This window comes from Astyanax mexicanus, chromosome 16, assembly GCF_023375975.1.
Source record: "Astyanax mexicanus isolate ESR-SI-001 chromosome 16, AstMex3_surface, whole genome shotgun sequence".
NCBI lineage: Eukaryota > Metazoa > Chordata > Actinopteri > Characiformes > Acestrorhamphidae > Astyanax > Astyanax mexicanus.
This window is the reverse complement of record NC_064423.1, coordinates 22,621,223-22,638,224: the sequence shown is the minus strand read 5'-3', so window position 1 is coordinate 22,638,224 and position 17,002 is coordinate 22,621,223. Positions and strand designations below refer to the sequence as shown.

General features: G+C 40.8%; 1 protein-coding gene across 1 annotated transcript in view; it reads left to right on the top strand.

Annotated features, from left to right (window-relative positions):
- The window catches only part of ssbp4 (single stranded DNA binding protein 4), a 95,799-nt gene that overhangs the window by 64,619 nt on the left and 14,178 nt on the right, over positions 1 to 17,002 (top strand). The window contains exon 5 of the mRNA XM_015601289.3: positions 5,170 to 5,259. Within this exon, the coding sequence (XP_015456775.1) occupies positions 5,170 to 5,259 (90 nt within the window). The remainder of the gene's footprint in view (positions 1 to 5,169; positions 5,260 to 17,002) is intronic.

Sequence of the window (17,002 nt, the reverse complement as noted above, 5' to 3'; positions counted from 1 at the left end):
ATTACACACACACACACACACACACACACACACACACACATATGTATTACATTCATGACCTGTGTGTGACCCTGCTGCTGTCCTGACCAGATATAAAAAAACAAATAATGTGTGCACATGTATGGGGGGAGGTGCATATGAATGTGTGTGTTTTGTGTGTGTTTTGTGTGTGTGTGTGTGTGTGTGTGTGCCTTTTAGTATCTCTGCTGGAGCTCATCATCAGTGGGCCTGTCTGTGAGTGAAAGTGAGTAACTCCACACATTACAGTGTGTGTGTGTGTGTGTGTGTGTGTGTGTGTGTTACCTAGCAGGTGATCAGTGTTCCGCTGCTTGTCCGGGGGCAGATAAGACGGGATCCATTCCTCGCCTGGATCTGGGGTCTAGATCGATGCTCAGATTGAGCTGTTCTCTCCCTGTCTCCTGCCCAGCTGAGTTACGCGATTGATACTGATAATTAAAACAGCAGCAGCTAATTACTTCAGAGGGTTCAGTTGTCGTGGGTGTGTGTGTGGGTGTGTGTGGTGTGTGTGTGTGTGTGTGTAGAAGTGGAATGTGTAAAGGGTAAAACCTTTGGAAAGATCGCCCCATGTATTATTGATGGCCATGCTTTAAAGGAGGAGACTGGAATCAGTGTGCTGGCTTAAGAAGGGTTAAGTGGAGCTGGGATATTGTGTGTCTGTTTATGTGTTTGCACAGGAGAGAGAGGGAGTGCGAGCGATTTAGAGGGAGAGAAAGAGAGAGAGAGAAGGAGGGAGAGAAGGAGAGAGAGTGAGAGATAGCCGTAGCAAACAGACAGTGCTATCAAAAGCCACAGGCTCCTTTAAACTCCATATTTATTCCTCATTCCCATTCTCTCTCTTTCTCTCTCTCTCTCTCTCTCTCTCTTTTTTTCTCTGTTTCTCTGTTCAGCTTTCTCTCTTTTTCTCATATTCTCTTCCTCCTATTCTTCTTTTTCACTTATCTCTCTCTGTCCTTTCCTTTTTCTCTTATTTTTTCTCTCTCTCCTTCTCTCTGTCGGTTCCTCTCTCTCTCTCTCTGTTTCTCTATCTTCTATCTTCCCTTCTCTTTCCTTGTTGCTCCTTTCTTTCTCTCTGTGTTTTCTCCCAGTTCTCTCTCTCCTTCTCTCTGTGTATGCCTCTCTCTCTCTCTCTTTCACTTTTTTTACTCTCTCTAGCTCCTTTCTCTCCCTCCCTCCTTCTTGCTCCATTCATTCTCTCTCCTTAATCTCTCTTCCCACATTCTGCCTATGCCTCTCTCTCCCACAGTCTCTCTCTCTTTCTATTTCTCTCTCCACATTCTCTCTTCCTTTGCTTCTCTCTCTCTCTCTCTCTCTCTCTCTCTCTCTCTCTCTCTCTCTCTCTCTCTTTCTCCGGGCAGGCGGGTGATTGACGGCCTGAGGGTTTTAATGGGCACTGGAGAGCGGGAGAGCCGAGGTCTGGGTTGTCATGGCAACAAGGCGAACGGACTTTTTGCTGCTCTACCTGAGAGCAGCAGAGTCGCGCTGGCTCTGTGCGTGCCTGTGTGTGTGTGTGTGTGTGTGTGTGTGTGTGTGTTCACAACAACTGCTGTTCCCATCATTCTTTGCTGCATACTGCCACCAGTCCTTCCTGCCTCGCTTCTTGTGCTGTATTTGTCGCTTTATGATGGTCCATCTCTCCGGTTCTCGTTAATAAACCTGAATCTCTTGTGTCAGCCCCGCTCTCTCTCTCTCTCTCTCTCTCTCTCTCTCTCTCCTTTCTCCCTTTCCTTTGCTTTACCCTGCTTTTGTATGTTGTCTTATAAGCGGCAGCAAACAGTGAAAGTGAACTGGATAAATATGTAACGCTCAGCCTATAGCAGCCGCTGAGGAACAATAGCTCTAAAGCCCACTGTATGCCCCCACCTTCCCTCCCACCCACCACAAAACACACACACACTTTCCATTTACCAGACACACTCCATGCTGGCTCCAAGCCAGCCAGCCAGTGCTGAGAAACAGGCTTTACTCTGCCACATTATATCTGTTTGCATAGGACAGTGCTGACTGGGTATAGACAGGCTTAGCGATGTGGAGTGACAGGGTAAGAAGTTGGTCAATAGTGGCCTCAAATGTTATGTTAAGAGCTTAAACTCAAGCCTTTAACTTTTAGAAGCTGACAGTTATTGCTTTCGTTATGCTCTGCCGTTCAAATATAATTATATAATTACTTAACTACATTTTATTGAGCTATGAGCGGTGCCTGGAGTGGGTCAGTGTGCACCGGTATGCAGTACCAATACTTCACAAATATTTTATTTGTGGGTATAACGGGACCTTTTCCTGTGTACTAGGACTTTTCACAAGCCACCGCTGCCCAAAAAATGAGTCAAATGTCAATTTTTACAGAATTAATGTGTATACTTAGACCCTACCTTCTTACTGAGAAAGACAGACTGCAGCAGAACCAATCAGAATCTCTAATTCAGCAGTTGGTGGGACAACAGAGAACCAAACTGAGAGAAAGAGCAAATCAGAATCTCTATTTCAGTGTGAAGTGGGACTTTAGAGTCAAACTCAGATGCAGAGTGAATCAGAAACTCTGTATCAGATTTTTTATTTTAGGGAGGGCGGGACAGAGGTTACATTTAATTTGGTATTACAGATGTTGCAGATATAATAAGTTTTGTTTAGATATGAAAAGAGATTTTCTCAAAACACTCCTACCAAAATTAAAAAATGGTTACAAAAATTAACCCAAAGCAGTTAAAGGAACAATCAGTGATAAATGTGAGCAAGTATGTGAGTCTATCACTGGAATAAGGTTTCTCCTCCACAGATCCCAAGCTCAAGTGGGTTGCCAGATCGGCACACAGTCTTATGCTGTAGCTGGTCATTAAATATAAGTTTGCAGTGTCCAAAATGCCTGTCTTTACTACACCAGCGTGGTGTGGTAAATTACTTAGCCATGGTAAGCAACCTTACTGAAGCTAAGCGATTACCTGTTCAGCAGAAAAAAGCCAGCTCACCCGTATCCATGACTGCAGCACACTGTTGATATAAATAAGTATTGGATCAATTGAAAATTAATTATATTTTGGGATATTTAGATATGCTACATAAATTGTTCTGCATAATCAAGAGGGTCTGCTATCATATACTTAAATAATTACAACCTCAGAACTAACTACTATAAAAGTCATATTTAATGTAGTCCTGAGTGAGGAATGTCAGTTGACTTGGTAGAATGATATATATATATATATATATATATATATATATATATGTGTGTGTGTGTCATGGATTCTCCCTAAGGGGATTTTGGTGGCCTTTGCTTTGCACCTGCAGGCCTCATCTCTTCACACTCTCTGTTCTGGGACAGTAGTCTACTCGGTGTGCTCAGGAGAAGGCTCTATGTGTGTGTGTGTGTGTGTGTGTGTGTGAGAGAGAGACTCTGACCTATGGCCTCCCAGGGTCAGTAGTGTGTGTCTGGGTTTTGAGGGTCAGCCATACTGGGGCTGTTTGCTCACCCTACACCCAGGCAAAGGAGGGAGAGAGAGAGAGAGGGAGAGGAAAAGAGGGATCTGATTACTGAGGGGAGGAGAGTGCCTGGGGCCACGGCTAATCGGCCATGCCTTTCCCCAGCCTGGGAAACACAGTCTGGGTATGTGTGTTCTGGGGAGGGGATTTTAGCTTCAGACCCAATCAAGTGCTCCACTCTCTGAAGTGATATTTTGACTTTGTCAATTAAGTGTATAATCAATCAAATAGATATATTTCTTGGAGTGGTAGTCTGGCTAAAACTCTGATGATTAATCTTTTCCCTTCACTTTAGATCTGCTGGTTTTGAACTGGGGCTGCAGGGCTAATTTAAAACAGTGGATTTTTTTATTACTAGTGTCAATGATTGTAGAAAACCAGAACAATGTAATGTCTCTCAAAAGTGAAAACACCTCCAGTCTAGTGGCTTTGCTGTACGGTTACTGTATGATGTGAAGTTCCACCCATTCTCATTAGTTTCAATGACAAAGCAGCTCATTGTATGTCATTTTTTTTTACTCATCTAAAATGACTTTTCTAGTTAATTCCAAAAGTTTGTTTTCATTTGCTAACACTGGTGCATTTTTAAAGGTGGGATTACTTTTGAGTGGAAGTGGTTGGCAGCCTTGGATAGAACCATTTGCAGGACCTCTGTTTATTACATGGAGTAGCTGAGTTGTAGTCGAGCTGTCAGGCTAGTTAGTAATTTAGTAAGTTATCAAATCAAATGTGATCTAAATAGTTTTTAGGATTTTGTAGTATTTGTAATGTTTTCTGGTCTGCACAAATACGAAAACAAATAACATTTAATTCATTATCTTCTCTTCTTTATTTGGTACCAGTGCAGTAATAACTCTTGCAGTAGCAGCTTAATCCAGTTAAACTGAATTGTAGGAGCTTCAGTTTGTCTCAGCACTTCAATACAGTAAATTATTTAGCAATAAAATACATTAACTGCATTCTTACTGTTGAAACATTAGACTTACACTGGACAAACTGGGCATCCAAAGGAAAAATCAGCTTTGCTTCATGTCGAGCTTAGTCAAATGGGTCTGAGAAGCTTGGCCTGGGAGAAGAACAGGGGCCTACAAAATAAATATGTGAGTCTGGCTCCACTTTTGGTCTCTACTTTACAGACTGTATAAGAAATTTTTTACAGCATGGTGGACAATTTTGACTTCATTTCTATAGAACTGAAAGGGATTGGACCATCATGGCATCCATGCTTTCCTAACAAGCTCTAAACATAAAACCAAACTATACTCTGAAGGGACTGTTTAAGGAATTTTGCCCAGACCCTAGTTTAATATGGGTGAAACCAGAGTGGTACATATAGCATGTAAGCAAACATTTCTGAAATTCTCATAGCATGATAAATTAAGCATGTAATTTCCATTATGCTATTGGTGGTAATAAGGTTCTATTGCTTGTTTGTTACCTAGTTACATCTGGCTCCTATCTCCAGTGGCAAACTTCTTGATGCCTGACGTCTAGTTTAAAGTCCTGATTAGCCGTGTGCAATATTTGTACTAATATTTGTACTAACCACAGATTGCGCTAGTGTTTCACTTGTTAATCGTTCCCCTCTGGCCATCTTTCGGATGGCTAAATTAGTGTTTTTTTAATTAGTGCACTTGATTAACCAGCATGGTGGTGTTTGTTTCTGTCTTCTAGAGTGCAGCAGCTGCCCCCAGTCCTGTAATGGGTAATATGCCTCCTAACGACGGCATGCCAGGCGGGCCCATGCCTCCCGGATTCTTTCAAGTAAGTGATGCGTTGTTTCTTACACTCATAACCTGCCTTTTTCCTTTCTTCTCCTATATATTTTTTTGGTTTTGTTTTGTGGAGGCCCTTTTTGCTCCTTTAATCTTTGTCCAGATGTTTCTTTTTCTCTTTCTTTCTGTGTTTATCTATCTGTCCTCATGCTGTGTCTGAATCAGCCATAGCTGTCATGGGCGTCTCAGTTGAGTAAGAATGGCCACTGGCTGGAGGCTGCTGCAGTTCTGTTCTCTGTGCATTAACTGAAGATGGCTAAGACTGAACTGTAGGTTGACAGATGTTTTGGTGTCCATAGGGTCATTCTGTCCCTTAAAAGTGTTACATAAAGCCATAGAAGGCAGTAACTTGAGGGCAGTAGTGAGCTGGACTGGCTGGTGCAGCTACCCCAGCAGGAGAAAACATCTACAGCATGCTCTACTCATCCAGTACAAACTTCTGCTGACATAAAGGGCAAACTTGTCAAGCTACAGTCTTTCAAGGATGTCCAGCACGATGGCTTATTTTTCAGAATGGGCAAGCAACTAATGCTTATGTCTATAATCTATTGACTGATTGACTAGACTGTTAGGCTTCGTTCCTTCATCATTATTTAAACATCTATTTGTGCCAAGCATTTGGTATAATAGTATATTGGGTGGGTGAGACCACTGTACTGGGTTCTTTCTCATCCCTGGGCAAGGACACCAACCAATGACTGTAATATGGTCCTTGGGCAGGATTTCTAATGGTAGGTTCATCTACCTTTGTAATGGGATTCCAATTGTAAGTGGTTCTAAATGAGAGTGTCTGCCAAATGCAGTAGATGACCTTATCCAATGTAGTGCAGTAAAACATCAAAAGTTATACACTGAGATGCAACATTGGCATTGCACATTTCCTTGGCTTCCATGGACTTTTACTATGTCCCATTGAAGCCTAGGGACACTGTACTGGCCTGCAGGATAGGAAAGTTGATGTGGCTTCTGCAGAGCCGCTTATCTGTACACACAGACAGTTATAGCCAGAAGCCATCGGTCACAATCATTACCACCCACTGTGCTGTTCACTGTGGATGATAATGTCTTCTATGACACAATGCTTTGGATCAAGGAATGGTAAATGCCTGTACTTAAACACTGGAAATATAATGTCCTATCCAATTCTGTGCTCATTATTAGGTCCCGCTCGCTGTGCTAATTCAGGTTGCTTTACCATGAGTATGCTAGACAGGATTCAGCTTAATTACTCACTTATACCGGTAACACCTCACAGCGTATACATATGTGGGTGTTGTCAGGATATCCTCTGATTTACATGCTGCTGTTCTGAGACTGAGATCATGACCACATATTAAATGATGCATAGATTGTGACAGGGCAATCAAAGTCTAAAAAATATTAGTGATTAAAGTTTACTGTTCTGTAAAAGAGTTTAACTGCATTATTGTGATTACATTATACAGTACTGTGCAAAAGTTTTAGGCACCAAAGCAAACTACACTAATCCGTTCATCTCAGGAATATGAGTGTTTTACCTGAAAAAAGCACCACATTTGATTTGAACAGATGCAACAGTAAAACGTAACAAGGAATTCCCATTTTTAACTAAGTATATTGCTATATATACTCTTGTGAGCCAAGCTGAATTACAAAGTGTAGTTCCAGATTTCTCCTGGGTGCCCTCAGTTGGCATGTGTATATGTTCAGTTCCGTCAGCAGCTCACCTGATTTACCACATTTACCAATTTACCAAACCATGTGTTTATATGATGGAACTAGAATTAACTTAGTTGAGGAGATATTACATGTTTTAAGGAAAACAGGGCTGTAAAAGCTCTGCTTTTTGTAAAATTGCTGTTTTTATTTATTGTAATGCTGTAATCGTGTTTTACTGAGCTCATAAACACTTACTTCACAGATAAAAAGCTTTTTCTTTACTGACATTCCCACAAGTGCCTAAAATATTTGCATAATACTGTATGTAATTATATTAGAATTAGAATGTTATAATTAAAATATTAATAATATTGTTTTTAGCTCTTATTTCTGTGATGGTATATAATCCAAAACACCCTTTATTTATTAACGTTTAATCACAAGATCCATCAATTTCAATGTATTCACTGTAGCGGCTCACTTGGGGGATTTCTCGTCTCCACCTACTTGAGGAAGAACAGTGATTTGAACATACTTTCAGAGGGTTTTATGAATTCTGTATGAACTACATCTACCATAGATTTCTCTTCTTGCCTCCAGTTGCTGTCGTTGGAACTCCGTTAGCTTATAAAGGGAAGAGTTGTTGCTCCTCCAGTCATTATAATTCCCTCAGCAGTTTAGTTGAACAGTCAGTAATAAAACTAAAGCAGCTGATTGAGTTCAGACAAAAGGTTTGTTAAGGCTGTATGAAAACGTTTTGACATTAATTGCAGTTGCTCTTTATGTTAATGTTAGAAAGTCTGCAAGTGTTGAGTTTGGTTTGTTTGATCAAATGAGAATGGAACAGTTACATTCAGTTGAAACAATGTGTTTGTTTTTTTTGGAAGTTAATTTTTTTTGTATTTTTTTGAGTTTAAGTGTAGTCTTTGTATATTTCGGATCTGTCCGCTGACTCTGAGTTAGCGTTCCATAGGTGCAGGGTGCATGTGGAAAGATCAGATAGAGAGGCAGCATCTTCTGTGAGCTGAGGAGGAGAGCGTTAATGTTGCATGAGCTGTGATCAGAGGGGAGAGTATCTGACTGTGTTGCGTGAGTGACATTGCTTTCCATAAATAGAGCCTGTGTGCATTAGAGAGAGAGAGAGAGAGAGAGAGAGAATAAGGAAAATGTGAAAGAGAAAGAGGAATAAAAAAATGTGGAAGGTCTTGCTCCACTGTTCTTCACTGCAGCAGTTCCCGTCTATCCTCCGTCTCTTGGTAGATACGTGAGAGAGCGAGACAGAGAGAGAGAAGTAAAAAGAGAGAGAGAGAGAGACGGTGAGGACGAGAGAGAGAGAGAAGGAAAGAGGTCCTGGAAGAAAAGTCCATCCCAGTCGTCGCTCTGACTGCACTGTGTGTGTGTGTGTGTGTGTGTGTGTGTTTGCTTCTTTTTCTAGCGAGTGCTTGTCTCAGTCTGCATCTGTTTCAGGCCAACATGACACCAATTATATCTTGGCATATTTTCATACTAGCCACTATCTCCCCCTTTCACACCTTTCACAAGCTAACTATCTCTCTCTCACTCTATTTCTCTCTCTCCCTCTCCCACTCTCTCCCTGTAACCACTGCTCTCAGTTGCACTAATAATCGTGGTCACTGTGTTGGTGTGTGTTGTCAGGGGAAGTCTATGATTTGGTTTGTACAGGTTGAGATGTATCTTGAGGTGAAACTCAACCTGTGATGCTCTCTTTAAAATACACTATTGTCTGCTGTTTGTTTAGATTATTAAATATATTAAATAAATTGAATATTAATATCTCTCTAATTATTGGGGGTGTAATAGTACACACAATCATGGTGTGGAACTTACGGTTCGGTATAAGTTCAATGCAAAGGGAAAAAACAGAAAAACGAAAGGAAAAATAAACATGTTGTGCAAGTTACCATTTGTTTCACTTAGTGTTGTGTAGTTGTTTAAAGTAAAGGAGTAAAACATAAATGTTTGCATTAAGTCTGGTGCAACTCCATAATGTACGAGATATGTCAATTTGCGTGATGTACAGCAATGTGTCACAAAGATGGCCACACCCACTGACAACAGGCTCAACAGGCTCACTAAATAATTAGTTGAAAATAATGCAATTGTGCATTCATTAATATATTAAGTAAAGAATAGAAAGCTGTGGTTTGGGACACAGGCACAGATTTCTCTTGAGAGCAAGCTTCAGCTTCTGGTGTTATGTACTAGCACTTATAGTGCAAGAATTCAAGATGTCTACATGAAGGCAATAACAAAACAGTAACACTGTAAGCGCTGCGTCTTTATCTCCCACTGTAAAAAGTGGTTTCTGCAGTGCTGCTGTTGTGGGAGATGGGTCTCTATCATTCATTTGCCAGAATTGCGTAATGTTTTGTAAATAAATTAACTTTAATTTATACTTTGTACCTTTATGTACATTTTTCATCGTAAAAGCATAAATGAGTCTTTATTCCACCACCTCAGTCCACATGCTTCTCTCAGTCAGTTTAGAAGCTGGTTCTGTATCTCTCAGCTTGTCAAAGAATGCACATGTACAGCTGTCCATCAGGGGAGCTCAAAGTCTGATTCATGGGAGTGGAGTAACAAGAGCAAAAAATACCAATTCTTACATAATGCTGCTTTAAACATTTCCTAAATCTGGAAATCTTAAGTATTTTGAAGTTAATATATGTAAAAGTGTGCTCTGGTTTCTTATTTTTTATTGATTTTTATTTTTTGTTTAAAGTTTCTTAAGCCAAAACAGGCAGAAATGCTGCGTGCCATCAGCTATCAAAACCAATACAATGATTTTTAGCCAGCGCTTCACACACACACACACACTGTACTGTTCTAAATCCAATTAAATCGTATAATAATGCTCTCTTTTTAATGAATCATGCAGATGGTCAGTGCTTTGTGAGTCCTGACCATTTCCAGATTTTCAAGATATGCTCAGAAAAGCATGTGTGTTTTGTGTGTGTCTGAGTGTGTGTGCATGTTCAGACACTTGCTTTGGCCTTGGCCCACAGATATAGTGGTGATAATTAACACAGGTGACCCCAGTTCTGCAGTGCAAGTTGCGTTGTCCTGAGAGAGCGGGACGGAGGTTTACGGGTCTGCTCACCCCCCCAAAACCTCCCTAATCTTCACCTCGCAGGCCCAGACTCAGAGCAGCCTCCTGCAGCGAGAGAGAGAGAGAGAGAGGGAGAGAGAGAGTTTAGAGGGAGGGAGACGGAGATAGAGTGAGTGAGTGAGAGAGAGAGACTTGAAGAGATTGGAGAAAGAGAGAGAGAGAAAGAGAGAGAGAGAAAGCACAAAGCTTGCTCGCTGGCGTCTGGCCCAGATCTGCAATTTTTTTTCCCTCCGGGAAAGCAGGGGTCGGCCTGCTTAATAATCCTCACGCCAAAACTCCACTGCAGCAGCTCCTCACGGGAGGACAAGCAAAGAGAGAGAGAGAGAGAGGGAGAGAGACGGAAGGAAAGAAGGAGGGAGGGAGGGAGGAAGAGTGCGAAAGAAACAGAGAATATTTCAACTTTTTTAGCTGGCAGACAACAACATCTGAAATGGGTGGGTTTGTTTGAGGAGAGAAGGTGAGGATATTGCATCAGTCCTGTTTCTGTGAAAGCCCAGAAAAAGGCTCAGAGAAGTCGGAGCGGAGCCGAGCGGAGCGGAGCAGAGCAGGAGCCCGGGAGATTGAGAATTTCAGTCTTTTCCTGAGTTGAGTGAACTAGACCTCCATCAAGGTTAAAAGAACTGGAGGATCTTGTTCAGGCTTGCTTCTGGGAGCCGGGGAGGTGTGATAGGTGCCACAGTGCTCTTACTGTTGTCCCGTTGATGCACTCACTCGCCTCTCGAGACCGACTTTAGTCAGGCAGTTGACAGTTTTAAGGAACTGATAGCAATCTATATGTATTGTTGCTTCTACATAACCTTGAAACTTCTTCTTATACATTCATAGACAACAAGCCTCTGTATATTACATGAAATAGCTCTAATTTTCTGACCAATGATGCTTGAGGAACTATTTTTGGTAGGCTACATTTCTGGAGGTCCTACAAAGATTAATGCATAGTAAAGAACTTAAAACTTATAACTTAACAAATGGCTTAGTTTGATTGCTATTGAATAATCATTGTTAGTTCAAGAAACCAACCCCTGTAATAGACATTTGTAGAACTTTTATTAAAGCAGCATTATGTTGATGCTCTGAAAGTAATAGGGAGAACAGCATCTCAGCATATCCATGCAACTCTGGAATTGACAAACTTCTAACTTTACTATCTAACTTTGGGGAAGCAGGCAGGCCAACACTAACGAGAACACAAGATGTTTGTGTAAAATTCTTTCATTTTATATCACGTCCTTAGAGCACATGCTTCTTTCATTTCAGACGCATGTTCTCTATTTCTCAGCTTGTTCAAAAGTGTTACCTTTAGGATTGGCTACGATTGTGAATGACACTTCACAACTGTAGGGGGACCCCTACAGAAATGCCAATTCTCACATAATCCTTCTTTTAGAATAAAGAATTGTCAAGAAAGAAATGCTCAGACAATCCAAGCGCAAACATAATGTCTCGTAAAATGGTGTAACACCAAAGAGCCACCATTGGTTACATATAGAACCATGTTTGTAGTAGTAATGTTAATGAGATTGATGTTGTTTTCACTTAAAAACTCCAGAAAATGTCTGGAGAATCAGGTCTGAACACAAGTAGCGTACAACTAGAGATTTTTCATGATTTTCCAGAAGCATGAGTCCACTCCACTATTTAAAAATGAGTTTACTTAGACTTTACTGAGTATCTGTATTACTAGGCTGGCAGGATAAAGTCTATGTTCAGTAATGTTCAGGTAATGACATGGACATTTCATTCACACAAACCGCTCCTCAAGGTAATGTCTGCAAAAGTTCTGCATTATTGTGCATGGCGTGAAAGAGGCTTGAGAGTCTATTTCAATTACTAAAGATCCTTTACAACAACTGAAGGTTCTTTAGACCTTTATACGGATTCCTAAACACTCACACACACTGTCTCAAACTTATACCTCTATTATGTATTTATGAAACCAAAAATGGTCCTTCTATGGCATCACTGAACCATTTGAAGCATAGTTGTTTCTTTAGCGTGTTATACCAATGCTTCAGTACCATAGAGTTTGATGGTATTTCCTGATTGGTCAATGAATTGACGGTCTCGTTTGAAGACCTAAAAGGTTAAAAGGATCGTAAAGGTTAGACCTCTGGAAGCACAGCTGGCTTCTGAACTCAGCAGGCCTCAGTGGCTGACTTGTTTTGTTTTCTGGCGATTAGTGACTATAAGGTATGATCACATTCTGATCTTTGCAACATCATGGAATTATAGCATCATTATAGCATCCTCCAAAGTGTTGAAACACACCTTGGTTTCACACAGACTTTGGCTTCACACTTTACATGCTTCTTTTAAAGCCAGTTCGGCCACACGTCATATTGTTTGTCCAAGAAGTGGCAGCAGGTCTGTCTCAGCATACACACAGAGGCAACAATGAAATATGCATTGTGCTGTTGTGCTGTGCTTTGTTGTGTTGGTGGCTTTGTGTCCACAGCTGCCTGTCTGCAGTTCTGCACTGCCTCCTAGTGGTTTCAGAGCTTCGTTGCACTTTTACAGGCGTGCTTGGCCCCTGCGATTGCTACTGTCCTTTACTGCGCTGTCCCAGTAGGAATAGTGTGTGCTGTTCTTTCATAAGGCAGGAGGGGCTTCTGTGGATGGGCTGGTGGTTCTGTGCCAAGCCGTTATCTCCTTAGCTGGGTAGAAAATGATTTTATTAATTGCTTCATTTAGCACACACACCCCCCCCCCCCTACACACACTTCCCCTACACACTCAGCTACGCATGCAGAGACACACACGCACACACACGGACAAACCCACTCATGTTGTTCCTCTCTACAGGGCCACATAGCAGGAGCAGGCACCACCATAAAGGCCATATGCCTCGCCCATTCACTCATAATGGGCCTGGGTTGGAGGGAGGAGGTGGAGGAGGCGCAGTGCTGGTGGCAGAGCAGTGTGGAGGAGGAGAGCGGGGCAGGGGCTGCAGCAGCTGCTTCACCCAGCAGGAGTGACTTGTGGCGGGGGAAGAACATAACACTCGCCCCTCATAAACTGCAGCATTATTAGGAGCCAGGGGTGTAAATCTGTGACCTCACAACGAGTCGATTTGATAATGGCTCCTTATAGTCCAAGCACTTAAGGGTCCTTTGACAGTAGTGGAGCAGTTTTTGGTGTGGTATAGAATGCATACAATCTGTGTCCGCCCATGGGCCATAACATTACAAACACAGACAGATGAAGAGATTAACCTTGAGGATCTGGTTACAGTGGTGCCTGCAACAGAGTGGAATATGCATACAGTGTGAACAGACAGTTCTTTATCGTTATTGATGTGCTGGAATATGCAGGATAATGAACAAGTCTTTTAGGTCAGTTGGGCATCTCCAAAACATCATTGGTCCTGGTGTTTAGCGGTCAGTACCTAACAAAGGTGCTCCTAGGATGGACAATTTTTGAACCAGTGACTAGTACAGGTTCTGAATGCTCACTGGTGCTCATTCAATTATGAATACCTCACCTCCCAACTAACTGGACTTTCTATTAAAGGATCTTGTGCTAATGTCTTGGTGCCAGATCCCACAGGACACCTTGAAAGGTCTTGTGTAAGTCCATGTCTCAAACAGTCAGAGCTGTTCAGATATTACAAAGAAGGACTTACACATTTTTATGTCTGACTGGCTTGGTATTATTTGTATTATATGTTGTACGGCTCTAGAAAAAAATAAGAGCTCACTTAAAAATGATTAGTTTCTTAGATTTTACCAAATTAAAATCCTCTAGAAAATATTCAAGAGGAAGATGGATGATCACAAGCCTTCAAACCAAGCTGAACTGCTTGAAAGTTATCCAAAAGCAGTGTGTATGACTGATGGAGGAGAACATGCCAAGGTGCATGAAAACTGTGATTAAAAATCGGGGTTATTCCACTTAATATTGATTTCTGAACTCTTAAAACTTTATGAATTTGAACTTGTCTTCTTTGCATTATTTGAAGTCTGAAAGCTTTCCGTCTTTTTTGTTGTTTTGGCCATTTCTCATTTTCTGCAAATAAATGCTGTAAATTACAATATTTTTATGTGGAATTTGGGAGAAATATTGTCCGTAGTTTATAGAATAAAACAACAATGTTCATTTTACTCAAACATCTACCTATAAATAGCAAAACCAGAGAAACGGATTCAGAAAAATGGTCTCTTAAGTGGTCTCTTAATTTTTTCGAGAGTTCTATGTATTAAATATAAGATGTGGATTTTTTTTTACACCAAATCCACATCTAAACTGAGCATTTTGAAATTTGTTGTGAAGTGTAGAAGGAGTGGAATGTGTCTTTAAAAGTGGGTTGTTTCATCCCACACCATCCTAACAGTACATTCCTAAAAATACAAAGGTCCCAATGTTCCAATGGTTCTTTGAGCAATGCCATAGAAGACTTGTTTTTGGCTGCATAAAGAACCATATTTGGAGATGGGTGAGTATAAGGAACCCTTTTCAAGTGTAAAGAACATCTGTATCTTGTATCTAGTTTCCAATCCTGAAATGAATGGAACAGCTGATGTAATTGATCGGCCATGTAGTGTCACACCTAACAAAGATCACAAAGTTCTGAAATGGAAACAGTATTCCAAGTCCAGATTTGAAGACCTCTGATACAGCCTTGCTCAAATAACCACTTGAAACTGCTCTATTTTCAAGATTGGAATTTGCGAATCCACATCCTGCCATAGGAAATAATGACAAAGAACACACACTTCTAGTCTCACTGTGCTGTCAGAAGTCAGTTGTTGGTGTTGGAACATGTTTAAATTTAGTAGTAGTAGTTTCTGGATTGACTTAACTTAAAGCAGCATAATATATTTAGTATACATTTTTCTCCTGGTCTCCACCTACATTCAGAAAGTGAAGTTTTCATGTAACTTTTACAATCTAAGAGACTTGCATCCAGCATTTGAAGTGAAAAAAAAGCATGTGTATATAGACAGTACAGTGCTTACACTGTTCTTGTGTGCTCTGTCCTGCCTGCTTCTCTAATTTATCATGAAGTTCAGTAGTGCAAAAAGTACAGTTTGCAGTATACAAAGCCTGGAGTAGCAGTGATAGAAGCACTATTGTCGATATTATTGTCGAGAATCAGCGTGATTTTGAAGAATGTTGCTTTAAAAATAACTTATTGTATAACAAATACAGTTTCAAATCACAGTTAAACCTTCAGATTAGCGCATGAGTGCTTTTGTAGACCCGTTAGGACTATTGTAACCGTAGGACGAGCAGCTGGTCCCTCTCACCTGCATGTGGAGCTGATACCCGTTGCTCTCGGAAAGCTGTCAAAGTGTTCACAGCCTTGTTGGCAGCGTTTGGCAAAGCAGATCACGGTGAGCGCCCATTCTGCCACAGGAGTGCTTTGTGGCACTGCAGATGGAAGTGAACAAATGGCTCTTGGTCATTATCTACACTGTTGGACCGCTTGATCCCTGGCTGGTTGTTGGATGGTGTGTGTGCTGAAGGGTTTATGACTTCTAATTGTTTTCTTAGCCTGCGGTTAAGCGATGAATTGAGCGTTCTCACTGTTCTGATCCTGTGTGAAATGTATATTTACATAAAATCAGATCGGAAGTAAATGTAGTGTCAGCTGCCATGGAATCGTTCATTTAAATAGCTGCTCCTGGAAACAGAAGAAGAGTGTCTAAACTAGGGATGTGCAAGTCAGGTTATTTTGCCTCCCAATCTTATCTATGTTTCTTTATGCTGATATATCCAATCCAATATTTTGTGTTATAATAATGTAAATAATACAGCTTTGCAGTTAAAGGAGAAATTCACTGTGAAATGGACTTGGGGTGTAGTTAAACATGGTAAGGATTACAAATTGTGTGTAATAGCCGACCTCCATTTGCCCCCAACATTCCAAAATATAGCTGATGCTTTAAACCGTTGCTCTTAACAGGCTTATAATGCTACTGATAGGTGCATAGTGTTGCCAATGCAAAGAAATTGCTATCTATACACCATTAACAAGCTCAAAGTAGCTCCACACGTCATTGGTATAATTTCGAGGGCCATTTTGAAATTAAGTTAGGATAAGTTGACTAATAAGCGCTAACGAATTATGAGATAGGGGAGCGAATGGTAGGATGGGGGAACAGACTGGCAATTTGATTCAGTGGAAATGCATGAATATTGTTAACAATGAAGTGTGGAGCTACTTTGAGCTTGTAAATTGTGTAAAAATAGCAGTTTCTTTGCATAGCCAACGACATGCCCCTATCTCTAGCATTGTAAGCATTTGGCAGCATTGGCTAAAATTGCTGTATTTTGGAATGCTGGGGCAAATAAAGCTGGGCTTTTTGACAAAAGTTTGTACTTGTTATCATGTTTCACTACACCCCAAGTCCATTTCACACTGGATTTCTCCTTTAAGAAGAGCTGTGCTGCTGATAAACACTGAAGTAAGTCACTTTAATTTTAAATTAAATTAAGTTTATATAGTGCAGCATTCTGGATAGATTTATTTAGTTCAGTACTCACTTTTCTTAAAATTACTGTTTTATAGTGCATTTTATATTTTTTTATCCAGTCTGTCTGTCCTCCCTGACCATTCAGCTTACAGTTCTTTTAAAATGCTGCAATCAAGTTACTCACTTTGTGTTTTTGTGTGTTTACTGATCACTATTGTCTGGTTTTGTTTTACAGTAAAGTGAATGTTCTATGATTTAGGCTTCTATAGCGTGTATTTTTTAGCATTAGCCTCCACTCTGTTTTGAATGCACTGTTTAGTTCTGGTTTAAAATCACAGGAATGTGTGTTTGTGTCTCTACCTTTCACCTGTAAAACTAAGTGTTTCTCAGAGTTTCATATAGCCTCAGTTTTCATGCTTTGCTTTAAAGTAGTTCACACTGCAGACTCTCAACTAAATTCTTTAATTTACCTTCTGAAAACTCAATCTCAGTGCAGTGCCTCAGGCTAGGCAGTAACGCCCACTATTGGTGTCTTGAGGACACCAGAT